This window comes from Ailuropoda melanoleuca, chromosome 19, assembly GCF_002007445.2.
Source record: "Ailuropoda melanoleuca isolate Jingjing chromosome 19, ASM200744v2, whole genome shotgun sequence".
In the NCBI taxonomy this organism is placed as follows: Eukaryota; Metazoa; Chordata; class Mammalia; order Carnivora; family Ursidae; genus Ailuropoda; species Ailuropoda melanoleuca.
This window is the reverse complement of record NC_048236.1, coordinates 5,804,949-5,823,941: the sequence shown is the minus strand read 5'-3', so window position 1 is coordinate 5,823,941 and position 18,993 is coordinate 5,804,949. Positions and strand designations below refer to the sequence as shown.

Genomic DNA, 18,993 nt, shown 5'->3' with positions numbered 1-18,993 from the left:
CACTTATTATAATAATCACAATAAATAAATGCTCTAGAAATTTCACTCTTACAGTTAGTAAAGTCAATCTAGATGTTAGGTTAATTTCTGGCCTCAGTACTAGGGCACTGATAGATACTAAGAATGTTAAGACAGTTTTAATATTTCAGGTAAAAGGATCTTGAAAATATCAGTGCAAATGAAAGCGTACCTAACTGTAAAGACTCAGTGCCAGGAATAGGAAAAATACATATATATAAATATCTTGACTACTGCCATGTCCTTACTGCCTTAACTGCTGCCATGTCACTGGTCAAACTAATGAGAGAGGAACAAATGCCTTCCAACACAGGAATCTATATCCTGATCTTCCTCATGCTTCTATAACATTTTAACATTTCTGAAATGGAATACATCCTCTTAATGTGCTACATTCCCTCTCGTTTGGATTTATAATGATTCACATGTTAAGTTTTATTCCTATCATGTTAAGTCATATTCATATCATAGCACTACAAGCCATCCCAAAACATTCATGACATTCATCAACGCCAGGAGGGAGGAAGAGAGAGGAGCATTTTTGTTAGAATCTCCAGGGGTTGAGGAATTTTTTTTAATCCAGGTGATTCCAGTAATAGGCCCAACCCATAACACTGCTATAAACTACTTAAGACATCAAAACATATTTGTCCTAATCCCCCCAGTGCCTAGCATGACATTAATCATATTCCTCAGATTAAGGCAAATACCTCTTGATTAATCTTTCATATGAAGCTCCTTTCCTTGACCATAAGACCTTGCAACAGAACCTTTCTCTTAATGTTGGTGGTAACTATTTGTTACTGTTAACATAAAGTATCTTTCTACTAGAAATTCCCAGTAATTAGGTGCCACACAGTCACTCTCTTCCAATTACCTGAGCACCAAACCATCAAAAAGAACCTGAGCTACAAGACGCTAAAACAGATCCTGGAATTTAGGATCCCATATTAGTCATCTCTGTTTTGTAAATTAGTTGGGAAAGAGAATAGGATCATGATGGAAACTTTAATAACAGATACAGAATTTGAAAGATTATAAAATGCAAGTCTCCTAGAGGCACTGGAAAGGACTGATATGGTATAAATAGAGGTTCTAAGAAAGAAAGAGTCTATATAACACTGCCATATCTGTCAACAAGATCAATATCTTCGGCTACATATCAATTTAGAACAATGAATTTTTTAAAAGCAGAGTTTCCTCTTAGAGTAAAAGCCCTTTTAAAAATGCAAACAACTAGTAAATACATCTTCAGTTGAATGAAATCGGTCACTGAGAGAGAATATCATCCAGGTACCAAGACCTTCAGAAACAAACAAAAGCCAAAATAAAACAAAAAAGAAACAATGTCAAATTTAGTCCAAAGGAGGAAACTTTTAGGACCCCAAAAGGAAAATGCCTACCTCACTTGGAGCTAAAACCAGAGTCTCTGACTGAAAAATGAAAGTACATTAGACCCATGAACACAGGTTTGAACTGCCGGGGTCCATTTATACACAGATTTTTTTTTTTTTTTTTTTTATAAATAGAGCATGATACTGCAAATATATTTTCTCTTCCTTCTGACTTTTTTTTAAGTAAGCTCTAGGCCCAACATGGGGTCTGAACTCACAGGACCCCAAGATCAAGAGTCCCATGCTCCAAAAATAAGCCAGCCAGATGCCCCCATTCAATTTTAATAACATTTTCTTTTCTCTAGCTTATTTTAAGACTACAATAGATAATACATGCAACATACAAAATATGTGTTAATTGACTGTTTTATCAGTAAGGCTTCTGACCAAAAGTAGGCTATTAGTGAGTCTTAGGGGAATCAATCAAAGTTATACTGGAATTTTCAACTTTGGAGGGTGGGGGGGTTCAGCACCCCTAACCCCGGAGTTGTTCAAGGATCAAGTGGTTATTATAACACATTCTTGGGTCAGAGAAGCCCTAGTAAGAGTATGAAGGGAATTTTATCTGCTTAACGATGGTATTAAATGACTCTGAACTAGTCTAAGTATCTAACATGAACCTAAAAGAAAACTGGAGGAAAGGGAGTACGGTAGGAGGATTGAAAAGAACAGATGCACTTTCCAAAAACAAAAAACAAAAACCCAAGTCTTTCTAACAAATACCCAAACTCGACTTCAGTGAACCAAGAAACCAATAATTATTGATACTTTCAAATTTCTTATGTCTTACTTGCCTGTTTAATATTATATTGGTAGTTACAACTACTCAACACTTGTTAAGGATTGTGTGCTTATTTCTAAAACAGAATGGTAGGCTGAAACTGTAATCTGCTTTGCAATGGGTCTGAAAGAGGAGGAACTCAGGTGAAAAAGAACAGCAAAGAAAAAGCAGACACATCAAATCCCTGGGACTTAATAAACAGAAAGAATCCCACACTGTGACCAGGGAATATCCTCTCAAGCATTTAGACAGATAATATCATTCCTCCCCAGTTATCCCCTTAACAGATCCAGGTACGAATACAAACTACTAGTATACTCTCAAAACAGAAAATATGTAAGAGCTATAGCTTTGGAGCTCAGCATCTTTCAGTATTACTGCTTGGCTCATCCTAAACAAGTCCAATAACCCAGTTCATTTTTGTGCCTGGGAACAAATACCTACCTTGTATCTCTCATAAAAATCTGAGCCCTGTCTGGTTTGTTTCCTTATGGCTAGGTCTTCAAGGCCTGCTGCCAAACCCCATTTCCTCCCCTTTCCCACAGGATGTCAGTCTGAACGTCTACCTAGTACCTGCTACCAACCACCATCCCACTCCCACACCAAGGTGTCCCACTCCAGCTATTTGTCTATACACTGCCTTTTACTACACATGTCCCTCATGTTAACAGACTGACTATAGGAATATATGGACCTCTATCCAGATTACCCAGACCAGTGTTTTGGCCTCTCCTCCACCCAGAAAGACCAAAATCCTACTTGAGGTCAATCGACCTAATAGCTGGATATCAAATCCTACAACTAAGCAAGTCACAGATCCACCATAATAATAACAACCCAATTTACCTAATTTCAATCACATCATATTAGATTTTATTCATCCTTTCTCTTTTGAACACAAACTGAACACTTTCCGATCTTTAACACCTTGCTTCACCAGTTTACCTAGAAAACAAAACTGCAGCTTTGTCCTCTTCTCAACCAAATCACGAGTCATTACATCTTTTTCTGCCTATCTTCAAGCCCTTGCCATGACACCACTTTTTACATACACATCAGAAAATTAAACACTTATCATACTTAAAATACATGTTTTAAGTTTTTAATTCCAGTTAGTTAACACGCTGTGTTGTCTTAGTCTCAGGTGTACAATATAGTGATTCAACACTTCCATACAACATCCAGTGCTCATCACAAGTGCAGTCCTTAATCCCGATCAAATACTTCACCCATCCCCCACCCACCTTCCCTATGGTAACCATCAGTTTGTTCTCTATAATTGAAAGTTTGTTTCTCGCGTTGTCTCTTCTTTCCCTTCACATGAGTGAAATCATACGGTATTCTTCTTTCTCCGACTTATTACACTTAGCATTATGCTCTCTAGCTCCATTCATGTCATTGCAAATGGCAAGATTTCATTCTTTTCTATGGCTGAATAATATTCCATCGTGTGTGTACACACACGTATATATATACCACATCTTTATCCATTCATCAGTCAGTGGACACTAGGGCTGTTTCCATAACTTGGCTATTGTAAATAATGCTATTATGAACACAAGGGTGCCTGGGATGCCTGGGCTGCCTGGGTGGCTCAGTTGGTTAAGCATCTCACTCATGATTTCAGCTCAGGTCATGATCTCAGGGTCACGAGACTGAGCCCCGTGTCAGGATCTGCGCTGGGTATGGAGCCCTGCTTAGGATTTTCTCTCTCTCTCTCTGCCCCCCCCACTATTCTTCTCTCAATCAAATCAATCAATAAGCACAGAGGTACATGTAGCCCTCTGAATAAGTATTTTTGTATTCTTTGTGTAAATACTTAGTAGTGCAAATGCTGAACCATAAGGTAGTTCTATTTTTAACCTCTTGAGAAACCTCCATACTGTTTTCCACAGTGCTTGCACCAAGTTTGGATTCCCCCGAACAGTGCATCAATGTTCCTTTTTCTCCACATCCTCATGAACGCCTGTTGTTTCTCATGTTGATGATTTTAGCCATTCTGACAGGTGTGAGGTGATAGTTCATTATAGTTTTGATTTGCATTTGCCTGATAAGTGATGTTGAGCATCTTTTCATGTCACTGCTGGCTACTGTATGTCTTCTTTAGAAAAATGTCTATTCATGTATTCTGCCCATTGGTTATTTGGATTATTTGGTATTTGGGTGTTGAGTTTTCTAAGTTCTTTATATATTTTGGATACTAACTCTTTATCAGATGTATCATTTGCAAATATCTTCTCCATTCTTGCCTTTTAATTTTGTTGATTGCTTCTTTTGCTTTACAGAAACTTTTTATTTTGATATAGTCCCAACAGTTCATTTTTGCTTTTATTTTCCCTTGTCTCAGGAGACATATCTAGAAAGAAGTTGCTATGATATCAAAGAAGTTACTGCCTATGTTCTCTCCTAGGATTTGTATGGTTTCAAGACTCATATTTAGTTTTAATCCTTTCTGAATTTATTCCTGTGTATGGTGTACGAAAATGGTCCCGTTTCATTCTTTTGCAAATTGCTGCCCGCTTTTCCCAACACCATTTGTTAAAGAGACTGTCTTTTCCCCACTGGATATTCTTTTCTGCTTTGTCAAAGATTAATTGACCATATAATTGTAGGTTTATAATTGTAGGTTTATTTCTGGATTTTCTATTCTGTTCCATTGATCTATGTATCTATTTTTGTACCGGTACCATACAATTTTGATTACTACAGCTTTGTAATGTAACTTGAAGTCCAGAATTGTGATGGCTCCAGCTTTGCTTTTCTTTTTCAAGACTGCTTTGGCTATTCAGGGTCTTTCGTGTTCCACACAAACTTTAGAACAGCTTGTTCTAGTTCTGTGAAAAATGCTGTTGGTATTTGGATAGGGATTGCATTATATGTGTAGATTGCTTTAGGTAGTACAGACATTTTTAAATGTGTATTCTTCTAATCCGTGATCATGGAATGCCTCTCCATTTCTTTGTGTCGTCTTCAGTGTCTTTCATCAGTGTTTTATAGTTTTCAAAGTACAGGCCTTTCACCTCTTTGGTTAGGTTCATTCCTAGGCATCTTATTATTTCTGGTACAATTGTAAATAGGATTGTTTTCTTAATTTCACTTTCTGCTGCTTCCTTATTGGTGTCTAGAAATGCAACAGATTACTGTACATTGATTTTGTATCCTGTGACTTTACTGAATTTATTTATCAGTTCTAGCAGTTTTTTGGTAGAGTCAGGTTTTCTATATAAAGTATCATGTCACCTGCAAATAGGGAAAGTTTTACTTCTTCATTACAAATTTGGGTGCCTTTTATTTCTTTTTGTTGTGTGATTGTTGTGGCTAGGACTTCAGTACTATACTGAATAAAAGTGGTGAGAGTAGACATCCTTCCTTGTCTTGTTCCTGACCTTAGAGGAGGAGCTCTCAGTTTTTCCCCATGCAAGATGTTAGCTGTGATTTTTCATAGATGGCTTTTATTATGTTCAGGTATGTTCCTGCTAAACCTACTTTGTGGAGGGTTTTTATCATGAATGTATGTTGTACTTTGTCAAATGCTTTTTCTGCATCTATTGAAATGATAATACGGTTCTTAGTCCTTTTATCGATGCGATGTACCACACTCATCGATTTGCAATTAAATACATTTCATAAAAAAGGATATTCCATCACAGATGAGAGGGCAAAAAAAAAATCACAGGTCTGGATTACATACAAATAAAAATTTGGAGGTATTTTTTCATTAGCAAATGGAATGAACCAAAAGCACTTCATGTTTAACAACTCTGTTTTTATCTCAAATGCCTTAAAATTTGTATTTTATTAAGTTAATGTGACATCACTTTACTTTGCAAACTCCTCATTTAGAGAAGTATATGGCATATGTCAGGCTAGTTTCCACAGGAAAATATAAAATATTATCAGTGTGAATTTCCACCCTTAATGGGATTTTATATAACTCTAACTATACAAAATTTGAAACACTTAGAAAAACCTGATCACTAGTACTTAGTAATTAAGGAATACAACTTATTATTAGTTTTGTTAGTGATCCAAATTTGAAACAAAAATGTCCTAGTTCCTAGGAACTAATATTCCTAATACTCCTAGTTCATGCTCTGGATTAGTTAAACTGAAGTAAATCCTGAGACTGAAAGGTGAGCCCTTAGCAGGCAATTTCCATTTGCCACTACTTAACTTCATGAATCAAGATTTTCTCCAAATAGTGCAACAAAGTAAAACAGGGAAATAAATCACTCTATTATATTAGTGCACAGATCATCTCTAATCCAATTGCACTTTCCTGTCCATTAACACTGCCTCATAATTTAAACATGCTGATTGGCCATATGTGAGCTTAAAAAAAAAAAAAAAAACCTTTAAGAAGTTCATTACCTTATCTATAATTAACAGAAATTCAATCCTTAAAATCCACTTACTTTTTCAAAAATAAAAATTCACATATTTTAACACTTTGTGTCATTTGCTGTCTTTTCTCCTCCAAAATGCAGATCCATATTTCTGGAATAAGAAAAGTTAAGTTTTGCCTTTCTATATCTCTAAACTCTACCCAAATGCTTTCACAGAGAGTACCTCAAATTTTTAATGTTAAACATTCTTGTATATTTAACAAATGAAGAAACTAAAAGCAGTGCTTTAGTTTAACATAAAATTCAAAGAAACTAGTCTCTCCTAGTACTCATCCCATTTACTTTTCCAGAAACTACTAAACTTACTATCAATAATAGACTTTTTCAAAATATAATCAATACTGGAAAAAAATCTTCCTACATAATTTTTATAAGGATACATAAAATTAAATTTCTGAGGAAAAAATGAATTTCTGCATTACTACAAAACATCTTATCCCACCAATCCTGTAAATCCAATATGGGCTTCTAAAAAGGTCAAAAATTAAGAATTGTTTTTATAAGTTGGTGCAAGAATTAGGGAAATCATTTGAAAATGAAAATAACAGCAATCAACACTGGCCATGTTCCAAACACTTTACAAGTATTAGCTCATCCAATCCCCACAACAACCTATGAGGTTATTTTTACTGCATTTACAGAGTAAGAAACTGAAGCAGAGACAGGTTAAGTAACTTGCTCAGTCACAACAGCTAACAGGTGGAAGAGCCAAGATTTGCTTTAAGCTGTCGGAGTCCAGAGCTCTGCTCTTAACTCTCTAGCTATGCTACCTAAATAGTGCACATGGTAGGAACCATCACTTAATAGGTATTCAAGTTATTTCAAAACAAAGAAGTTAATTTTTTTATTCTGTGACACACCAGATAAAATAACATATAACTATTTTAAGCTGCTATCTCAAATCATACGAAATAAAGACTGCTTATAACAAAACCAAGGAAATGAGATTTATATTAAAGAGGAAACTCCTTTTAAATGATTTTGATAACTTTAACATGAATTATTACATGACCAATAAATGTAAAGTATACATTCATATGGAAATGTCTGACAAATACCTTTCAAAAATTAACTACAAATGCCCCCAAGTAATCAATCTTCAAAACACATGCTGTGTAGTCAAGTTGAGAGCACACAAACATCACACTTTACCTAGATAATGTGGCAAATTGCCTAACCAGAATAGAGCAAGAGAAGTCTCTAAGAAAAGGCCTCTGAACAATTAAAATAGATACTCCAATGTCAAAATATTGATGTTAATTTTCCTCAAGATAACATCACACACTAAGTAAAAGTATACTTATTTTCCCCTTATGCAGAATTACAAATGTGAATATGATTCCTACACTTGTAGAGAAATTAGAAAAGGGAAAGTGAAGGGGGCACTAATCACAGTGACAACCAACCAATAGAAATGCAGAAAAATATTTAAATAACTTCAAAATGCAAAGGAATCTACCAACAGTCCTATACACAGTCCAACACACCCCCTCAAGGCATCACAGTAACTGATGGTCATAAATAATGACCCTAGGCCATCGAAAGGTTTAATTACATTCTGCATCCTATTTAAGACAAAAAATAATTACATATCTTAGTATGATTTTCATCCAAATCAGTTAAAGTGGTTTTATAATTTGATGCTTAAAGGAATGAACCCTCAAAATACTCAGTAAACTCAACTAATCAATTAGAAAGGAATTCATGTGAAAGTTCCAAACAGCAAAGGTTTTACTGTCTGGAGATTTAAGAGCACTTTGTGTACAAAACCTACCTGAAAGACATAAAAGTAGAAAGTCTAGCAAAATACAGAAGAGCTAAGTGAGGATCTGTAAACACTGTGCTTAAAGCATTTCCCACAAAACAGTGTGGGCAGAAGGTGCCACATCAGCAGTAGCCTGTATTTGTCCTGCTTCTAAATCATTTGTTAGTTGCATCAATTATTAATTTCGGTTAACAGTGTGCTGATATGAAGAGCACCAACTCTCAACTACAAAAAATGGTAAGAGTCCTCCTGATTTACTCTACAAAACCAAAGTTGGGATTATTCTCATAGAACGTGCTTATGCTCGTCGGTGGCACAAATTTATATTTTATAATGGCACACATTTATAATGGCACACACACTTCCTTTAAATTGCTTTTAATTTTTAAAGGATTAAGAGAGTGTCTAGCCCACACCGAAATGTGTTATCAAAAGAACTGTTACACTACTCAACAAAACTCCCTTTCAAACCAGGCTGCAACACATTCTGCTTTTTCTAGCTCCAAACGAAACTTTAAAGCATATAGTAAATAACATATAAGGCCTTGTACTTTTCTCTCCTCTCGCAAGGAAGTCTAACTCCAAACAGGAAACAGCTTCTCAAAAGGTTCAACACTGAAATCCTATCAAACCCTAACTCAGTCCTCAGGAAGAGATTTAATATTTAAGTGCCAACACACTTGCCTAGGTAAAAACAAAATAAATACTCAAGCTTCCCTGCCCTTGAGACATCCCTCCCTTGAAAGTTTTAGCGGAGGAAAAAAATTACCTTTCCGAATAACAACAAACGGAAAACTTATTAAAAGGCCAATCTATACAAAGCCTAGCAGAAGATGAAGAAGTTAAAAGTGCTACTTTGTCAAGTTTTTCCATCGCCCTCCCCCATCCGATCAGAAGGGAGGAGGGAAGGAGGACGCTGGGGAAGGGAGGGCAGTTCGGGCTAAGGTTAGCTGGGCAGTGGGCGAGGAGGGGACCGGGTGCCCCTCCCCCATTCCCTCACTTTTCCCGAGAGCAGGAAGAGGCGAGGAGGGGAGCGCAGGAGAAAGCACCCGCAAGCCCTCCGACCAGTTTCTCCGCGACAAGAGCAAGGTGGAAGGCAGCGCGAGGAGGGGCGGTGGGGAGGGTGCGGTATTGCCGCGAAGGGGCTGACCCCGGTCCCTCCCTGCGGAGACCTAGAAGGGGAACCGCCTGCCCGAATCGCCGAGGTCCAGCCGGGCGGCGGGAAGCGCCCGCGAGTCTCTTACCCATGCTGGGGGCTCCCGCGGGGAGAAGCCCGGCGCCCCCTGCTCCTCCTCTGGCTGATCGCGCGGCCGCACTTGCGGCGGGAGGCGGGCTCCGCGCTCTGCTCCTGCCCCTCCTGAGCTCAGGCGGGGCGAAGAGGCGCCTCCATCCGCCCTCGGCGTATCCCGGACAGTCCCGTCGGCGCGGCCCGCGAGCTAGAAGCGACAGCCGCGGCTCCTCGCGCCTGGCCTGCGCCGAAGCCGCGACGGCGGGATGGCCCTCCCCCGCCCGCACAGACGGCGGCTTTCCCAAACCCCGGTCGTTCGCGCAGCAGGGGTGGGACCTGCCGGTATGTCCAGGCCGCCCGTTCCAACGCGGAGCGCCGGCCGAGCCCCGAAGCCCGCCTCCCGCTGCTCCCTTCGACAACCGTCGTTCTAGAACGCGACACCGAAAACTGAGGTGGAGACCCCACAGAGGCCGGGAAGGTGCCGGGAGCTGGACCCGGGAGGAGGGAAGTCTCGCGAGAACCCCTCGTTCTCCCTGCCCCGCCCCCTCCGCGTCCCGGCTCACTATCCGGCACCCCAGCTGGTGCCAGGTGCGGTGACGTCAGGGCTGAGGAGTCGCGCGCCACCCGCGTCCAGGTGCAGTAGGCTGAAGAGGAAGGAATCCGGAAGAGCTGCGGCTGCTCCTTCGCCTTGAGGTTCTGCACAGCTGGGACGGCCGTTTTGTATGGTTTGTCGCGCCAGATGGCTACGAAGTTTTTGCTCGTAAGCAAAGTGAGCCTGTATTGTGAGCCTGTGTTGCCCCACTTTCCGCGGGGGCGATGAGGTGTTGCTGTCTGCGGAGCAGCAGCTTCTGGGGGACATAACAGAAAACAGATGGCAAGAAACAGAACAGAAAGACAGAGACCTCTTACGTTCAACCCTCAGAGGCCCAGCTGCTCCTGGGACCCCAGTAGTTCACCTTGCAAAGTTCTTAACGAATCACAAGCATTTGTTCGTGGGAAAAAACAAAACCCAAGGCACACACAAAAAATTATATTTTACAGAAATAAATTATTGGTTCATTTAGCCTCCGTCAGCTGACTATGATATCTAAATCCCTTTACTTGAGCAGGGGGAGAAATAGTCATGCTTTGAAATTTTGCCAGGCATTTCTTCGAGCCTCAATGTGAGGAAGGACATGGGATTACTGTAATCAAACATGAGCATTTCTTAGAAGAGTTGGGAACAAGTGTAATTCAGCCAGCTTTCTCCCCCACTGTTTAAATAGACCCAGTTCCAGACAGATGTGTGAGAGCAACATTTGTTGACTGCCAACTACTGTGCCTAATGCTTTTTAAAGAAATTATGTCATTTAATTCTCAAAACTATGAATTGTAAGAATTACAAATCTAAACACTAAAACTGCCTTGCTGTTTGGAATCAAGCAGACCTGGGTTTCTGAAACAGCACAGCCATTTACTTTTTTGTTGGATCTCGGGTAAATTAAACCTGGCTGAACTTCAGTTTCTTGAGTCTGAAAGAAATCTTTACACTGTCACATAGTAGCAATCTTCTAAATATTTATTCCCACTATAGACCTGCTTGGCCTGCCTTTGCCATCTTTTAATATTTTTTTCTTCCAAAAAGGTTGCATATGGTACCTTTATAGCAAGAATTGTCAATCATAATCAGAGCTGAAACGGACAAAAGAAAAAAAGGTTAATACGCATACCTAAATGAGATGTACATGTTGGTTGTGTTGTATTAAAACTACAGAACATGTGCCCTTTGTCAATCAGATATTTTTCAGTACAGTCCACATACAATATTAGAGGAGTTTGAGGTGTACAATATGGTGATTCAACATATTGTATATATATACATTATTACGTTATGAGGTTGTTGCAGAATTGCAGGGTCCTCGTCTCACGGAGTTGAAGAATGAATCTCCTAGACACCAAAGGGTGAAGTGAAAGTTTATTAAGTGAAGGTAAGAACAGAAAGGAAAGAAAACTCTCTAGGGTGAGAGGGGGTCCCTAATAGGTTGCCATTGAGGGCTTTTTTGGTGGGCCTTTTACAGAAAACTGACCAGAGAACTTGACCTCACTAGTGGTAGCACCATGTTTATTTCCCCTTCAAGTTTGGTAAATTTCAGGGGCCAATTTGTAACTTTCATGAAAATATCTTGTCTATGACATTTGAAACAAACAAGATGGTCTCCTTACATTCCCTTAGCTCTGGTTTTGCTTGTACCTTTGATGAAAATATCTCATCTGTAACATTTCTCCTCATCTGGGATTTCTGTGAGCCTGGTCAGTAGCCCCCTACCTATCTCTTCCTACCTAGCCCTACCTGTCCTTTACTTAAAGTGAATACCAGGATAAATTAAACTAGTATTTCTACTATACAAAGTTGTTACAATATTATTATCTGTATTCTCTATGTTGTACATTGCATCCCCATGTCTTGTTTATTTCATAACTGGAAGCTTGTACCTTTTATTCTCCTTCCTCCACTTTGCCCATCCTTCCACTCTCTTCCCTGTGGCAACCACCAGATTCTTCTCTGTAGCTGTGAATCTGTTTTGTTTCATTTGTTTTGTTTTTTAGATTTCACATATAAGTGAAATCATGCAGTATTTGTCTTTCTCTATCTGGCTTATTTCACTTAGCTTAATACCCTCCAGGTCCATTCATGTTGTCACAAATGGTAAGATTTGATTCTTTTTATGGCTGAGTAATATTCTAGTGTGTGTGTGTGTGTGTGTGTGTGTGTGTGTGTGTACATCTCCATATATATACCACATCTTCTTTATCCATTCATGTATGATAGACACAGGTTGTATCTGTATCTTGACTATTATAAATACTTCTGCAACGTACATAGAAGCAAAAAAATCTTTTCAAGTTAGTGTTTTTGTTTTCTTCAGATAAATACCCAGAAGTGTAAGTGCTGGATCACTTGGTAGTTCTATTTTTAATTTTTTCAGGAACCTGCATACTGTTTTCCGTTGTGGCTATACCATTTTGCATTCCATCAGTAGTGCACAAGGTTTCCTTTTTCTCCACATCCTCCTCAATACTTGTTATTTCTTGCTTTTTTTTTTTTTTTTGGTACTAGTCATTCTGACAGGTATAAAGTGATATTGCATTGTGGTTTTGATTTGCACTTCCCTAATTATTAGTAATGTTGCATATCTTATCATGTATCTGTTCGCCATCTGTATTTGGTGTTTTTTGTAGAAATGTCTGTTCAGATCCTCTGACCATTTTTTAACTTGGTTATTTTGGTTTTTTGTTAATATTGAGTTGTGTGAGTTCATATATTTTGAATATTAACCCATTAACAGTTATATCATTTGTGAATACCTTCTCTCATACAATAAGTTGTTTTTTCACTATGCTGCTGGTTTTCTTTGCTGTGCAAAATTTTTTAGTTTTGTGTAGTCCCATTTGTTTGCTTTTGTTGCCCTTGCTGGAGGAGATAAATCCAAAACAGATATTGCTAAGACTGATGTCCAAGAGTGTGCCGCATATGTGTCCTCCTAGGAGCTTTATACTTTCCAGTCTTGACGTTTAGGTATATATGTATATATATATATATATATATTAAAAAAATCTTTATTTTGTTACATTAATCACTGTACACTACATCCCCAGTTTTTGATGCAATGTTACGTGATTCATTATTTGCATATAACACCCAGTGCACCATGCAATATGTGCCCTCCTTAATACCCATCACTGCCCTGTCCCAATCCCCCACCCCACCCCCTGAAGCCCTCAGTTTGTTTCCCAGAGTCCACAGTCTCTCGTGGTTCATTCCCCCTTCTGTTTGACATTTAGGTCTTTAATCCATTTAAAGTTACTTTTGTATGTGATGTAAGAAAGTGATCTGTGTTCATTCTTTTGCATGTAGTTGTCCAGTTTTCCCAGCATCATTTATTGAAGAGACCCCTGCAATTTGATCACAGAATAATTGACTATGTAAGCATGGGTTTATTCCTGGACTCTGTTTTATTGATCTAAGTGTCTATTTTTGTGAGAGTAACATACTATTTTGACTTCTAGACCTTTGTAGTATAGTTAGAAATCTGAGAGTGTGATAATGCCAGTGTTGTTCTTTTTTCTCTAGATTGCTTTGGTTATTTGAGTCCTTTTGTGGTCCCATACAGGTTTTAAGATTGTTTGCTGCTAATATTTGCATAGGTGTTCATCAGAGACATTGGCCTGTAGTTTTCTTTTTTTGTGGGGTCTTTGGTTTTGGTGTCAGGGTGATGCTGGACCCATAGAATAAGTTTGAAAGTGTTTCTTGTTCTTTATTTTTTGGAATAGTTTCAGAAGGATACATATTAACTCTTCTTTAAATGTTTGGTGGAATTCACCAGTGAAGCTGTCTGGTTCCAGACTTCTATTTGTTGGGAGTTTTTGATTACTGATTCAATTTTACTACTAGCAATGAATCTGTTTGTATATTCTATTTCTTTGTAATTCAGTCTTGGAAAGTTGTGTGTTTCTAGGAATTTATCCATTTCTTCTAGATTGTTTCATTCATGACATGTAATTTTTGTGGAAGTCTCTTATGATCCTTTGTATTTCTGTGACATCTCTTGTACTTCTCTTTCATTTCTGATTTTATTTATTTAGGCCCTCTCTTTTTTCTTGATGAGTCTGGCTAAAGGTATATTAATTTTGTTTTTGTGTTTTAAAGAACCAGCTCTTAGTTTCATTGATTTCTTTATATATTTTTAAATCTGTTACATTTATTTCTGCTCTAGTCTTTATTGTTTTCTTCCCTCTACTAATTTTGGGTTTTGTTCCCTTTTTTCTAGTTGCTTTAGGTATAAAGTTATACTGTTTATTTGGGAATTTTCTTATTTCTTGATCTAGGCCTGTATCATTATGAACTTCCCTCTCAGAACTGCTTTTTTCCTTTTTTCTTTTTCTTTTTTCTTTTTTTTACACAGTACTACTTTTGTTATGTCCCATACATTTTGGTTGTGGTGGTTCCATTGTCATTTGTCTCAAGGTATCTTTTTATTCCTTCTTTGATTTCTTCATTGACCCATAGGTTGTTTAACCTCCAGACTCTCCCTGCCATGTTTTATGTTTTTGACATATTTTACATCTTATTTTTTAAGTATCCCTTGACTAATTATTGTAGATTAAGATAATTTACTACTTTTGTCTTCTGTCCTTCATACTAGCTATGTAAGTTGTTGATCTATTACCTTTACTATGTGTTTACCTTTACCAGTGAGATTTTTTTTTTCTTTCATAATTTTTAAATTTCTAGTTATGGCCTTTTCTTTACCATTTAATGAAGTCCCTTTAACATTTCTCGTAAGGCCAGTTTGGTGTTGATGAACTCCGTTAGCCTTTGCTTGCCTAGGAAACTCTTTATCTCTCTTATTCTAAGTGATATCCTTGCTGGTTAGAGCATTTTTGGTTTTAAGTTGTTTCCGTTCAGCCCTCTGATTGTGCCACTCCCTTCTGGCCTGTAAAGTTTCTGCTAAGAAAACAGCTAATATGGGGCGCCTGGGTGGCACAGCGGTTAAGCATCTGCCTTCGGCTCAGGGCGTGATCCCGGCGTTATGGGATCGAGCCCCACATCAGGCTCCTCTGCTATGAGCCTGCTTCTTCCTCTCCTCCCTGCTTGTGTTCTCTCTTGCTGGCTGTCTCTATCTCTGTCGAATAAATAAATAAAATCTTTAAAAAAAAAAAAAAAACAGCTAATAATCTGTGGGTGTTCCCTTGTACATAACCAGTGTTTTTTTCTCTTGCTGCTTTTAAGATTCTTTATCTTTAAATGTCGACACTTTGATTCTAATGTGTTTTCGCATGATTCACTTTGGGTTCATCTTATTGGGAACTCTCTGCTTCCTGGACCTGGATGTCTGTTTCCTTTGCCAGATTAGGGAAGTTTTCAGCCATTATTTCTTCAAACAGGTTTTCTTTCCCTTTCTCTCTCTTTTCTCCTTGGGACCCCTATAATGAATGTACGTACTCTTGATGTCCTAGTGGCCCCTTAAAATATCCTCATTTTTTATTCTTTGTTATTTTTCATGCTCTGATTGGGTGATTTCCACTGCCCTGTCTTCTACATTGCAGCTCAGTCTTCTGCGACATCTAATCTGTTTGTCGATTCTCTAGTGTGTTTTTCATTTCAGTTATTGTATTCTCCAGCACTGACTGGTTCTTCTTTATATTTTCAATCTCTCTGTTGGACATTCTCACTGTACTCATCCATTCCTGTCCCCAGTTCAATGAGCATTTTTATGACTATTACACTGAACTTTATCTGACAGATTGCTTATCTCCCTTTTGTTTGCAGTTTGGGGTTTTGTTTTCATTCTTTTTCCTTTTGTTTTGTTCTTGAAATTTTTGTCTTTTCTTTCATTTGGAACATATTTCTCTGTCTCTTCATCTTGCCTATAACTCTGTTTGTTTCTATGCATTACCTAGATCAATTACATCTCCAGGTCTTGAAGGCGTGGCTTTATGCAGAATGTGCCCTGTGAGGCCCAGTAGCACAAACACCCTTGGTTATCTGAGCCAGTGTCGCGAAGGTATCCCGTGTGGGCTGTGTGCATCAGGATCATGACTGGTGTAGACCTGCTGTTGTGTGAGGCTCTCCTGTGCTGTGGCTGTACGGTAGGCCCAGCCATGACTGCTACGCATATGCTGTTAAGTACAGCTAGCCCCGAGCCTGTCTGGCTGACATACCTGGCCATGACTGCTGCAGGCACACTGTTGTGCAAGGTTGGTTCCCTGCACGCCTGCCTGTGAGGCCCAGCTGTGACAGCCCTGGGCTTGCTGGAGGGCTGGGCAGGCCTCCAGTGTGGCTGGCTGCAAGGTCCAGGTATGACTGTTGCAGGCACTCTAGTGTGCAGGGCTGGGCGCCCCGTGTGGGGGCACTTGGAGGGACTGCCGATGCTGGCCAAGGCCTCCCACAAGGTGTGGTGGGGCAAAGGGAGCTGCTTGATAGGGGTTCCAGTGCCAGCTGAGTTTGCCTTCTGGGTGTAGGGGGGTGGGGAGTCACTCGGTAAGAGTGCTGATCTGGGTTACGTAGTTTGGGTGAGGCGAGTCTGGGGGGGAACACTGGGGCTGGCAAGTGGTGCCAGCACAATAGATGGACAGAGTCAGAAATGGCACCCACCTAGTGCTGAGCCAGCTAGGTAGAAGGGAAGTGAAGAGAAGTGGTGCCCACCAGTGTTTCCATTGCTGAAGGACGTTCTGACAGATCCCTGCCTCTCCAGCACGTGTCCTAAAATTAGTCAAGGGCTCTCCTTCACATGATACCCAGGGGCCTTTCAAACTGTTGGCATGGCAGTGAGTGAGATTGTGTGTGGGCCCTTTAAGAGCAAAGTCTCAGTTTCCTGCTTGCCCTCTAACTCTCCAGGTATAAGCCAACATAAGCCCTCTGGTTTTCAAAGCCAGACATTATGGGTGCTTGTCTTCCTAGTGCAGGTTTTCTGAGCTGTGGAGCCCAATGTGGGATTTGGACCCCTCGTCCCTCAGGGCCTCTATGGTTATGATATCCCTCCCACTTGTAGGTCACTGCATTAGGCTGTGGGTCCTGACTGGACTGCATTTCCACCCCCTTCTACAAATCTCATAGTGACTTTTTCTTTATATCCTCACTTGTGTAAGATCTGTTAGCCTGCAGTTCATTCTCAGATATAGTTGTCCCGTATGTAGTTGTACATTTTGGTGTGTTTGTGGAAGGAGGTAAGGTCAGGATCTTCCTACTCCACTATCTTGATCCCCTCCTCCAACACGTATTTGTTGAGTATTATGTTCGCTGTCCTCTACCAAGCAAACAAACAAACACGAGCTGCTGTACAGCCCTTCTACTCCAAGATTTGTATTTTAGCTTAGACATGGGCATATCATTTGTTAAAAGTATGAGGTAGTGAAGGTGAAATGCCTGAGAATTTAAAGGAAAATAAATTACCATAAGCAAGGCAAACTTCAGGGAGATGGTATGAACGGAACTAAAGCTTGGAGGAAGGCAATAAGTTCAGCCTGGAGGAGTCTTAGAAGTAAGGAGTGGAGGCAGATATGCAAACAGACTATTCCTGAGTTTAAAGAAGTCTGTGTGTCTCCAGCAGCCCATAAGAAAGTAAACAATGTAAAATTTGAAAGAATGAGGCTCGTGAGAAGCAAAAGAGGATTCATGAAAGGAGACAAAGAAAAATATAATGCATAGGAAGAGAACACAATTCTTAGGTCTCTAGGATGCCAGACATTCAAGAAGAAAGACCAATGAATTGAACTAAAGAGAGGTTAAGGAAAACAGAAGGAGGGAAAAAAGAGCACTGGATTTGATAATAATATCTTCAAAGGTATAATTTCATGATATATGTAACAATATATGATAGATATAACTGTATGTATTCAGAATATATATAACAGAAAAGTTAAAAGTCAGTTAAAGGTTTCAGTGGCTAAATGATTGATAAGGGAGTGGAGGCCACTGGTAGATAAGGTGACCAACCATATTTTCTTTTCTTTTTTTTAAGATTTTATTTATTTATTTGACAGAGAGACAGCCAGCGAGAGAGGGAACACAAGCAGGGGGAGTGGGAGAGGAAGAAGTAGGCTCATAGCAGAGGAGCCTGATGTGGGGCTCGATCCCATAATGCCGGGATCACGCCCTGAGCCAAAGGCAGACGCTTAACCGCTGTGCCACCCAGGCGCCCCGACCAACCATGTTTTCTTAACCAGAAGTCAGGCCATCTGATCTGCCAAGATAAAAACATTTACAATCAATTCTATCCTAGAAATTCCAGGACCCGTTTTATTTCCTAATAAACCATGTACTTTACAAGTTTGAAAAGCAGAAGCAGCAAATCAGTTTGCAAATTCAGAGGGCAACATCCCATTGGGGTAATTGTTAAGGTATTGGATCATAAAAGAAATTGGATCAGGGAATAAGACCTGTAAGAAAGGTTGAGAAGTGATCACCATCCCAGAGCTGATGCCGTCTTCCAAAGGTAAAGCCAGAGGAAATCCCAATAGAAGAATGAAATCTAGAAATAAATTTTTAAACTTACAAAATGGCATGTAAAACTCTGTTCTTAGCTTTCAAGTACTAAGCAAATTTTTGTGATTAATTTCTCCATGGAGGTCTTTTCATCTTGTGAGTCTCGCTTTCCCAATGAGACCTTCAAAGTATGGCACTATATTTTATACATTTTCCATATAGCTAGCGCTCAGCTCAAAACCTTGCTTTCCTCAGCAATCACTCTTAATTGGAGGGTAGAAAATATGATGAAAAGATAATGTCATACTTACAATGTATTTAGATCTAACCTCAAATACCTTTCAGCTAAAAACAATCTTTTTGTGTTTATTTTCTTTATTGTTACCTTATAATGAATTAGGTTTTTCTATCCATCTATCTTCACCCTTCTTTGTAT

The 18,993-nt window shown here is 39.3% G+C and overlaps 1 protein-coding gene across 2 annotated transcripts in view; it reads right to left on the bottom strand.

Annotated features, from left to right (window-relative positions):
• The window catches only part of CD2AP (CD2 associated protein), a 127,254-nt gene extending 117,523 nt beyond the window's left edge, over positions 1 to 9,731 (bottom strand). For both annotated transcript variants that reach the window (XM_011224683.3, XM_019799424.2), the window contains exon 1: positions 9,609 to 9,731. In XM_011224683.3, coding sequence (XP_011222985.1) covers positions 9,609 to 9,612 — 4 coding nt within the window. In that variant the 5' untranslated portion in view covers positions 9,613 to 9,731. The remainder of the gene's footprint in view (positions 1 to 9,608) is intronic.
• Positions 9,732 to 18,993: the final 9,262 nt, after the last annotated feature.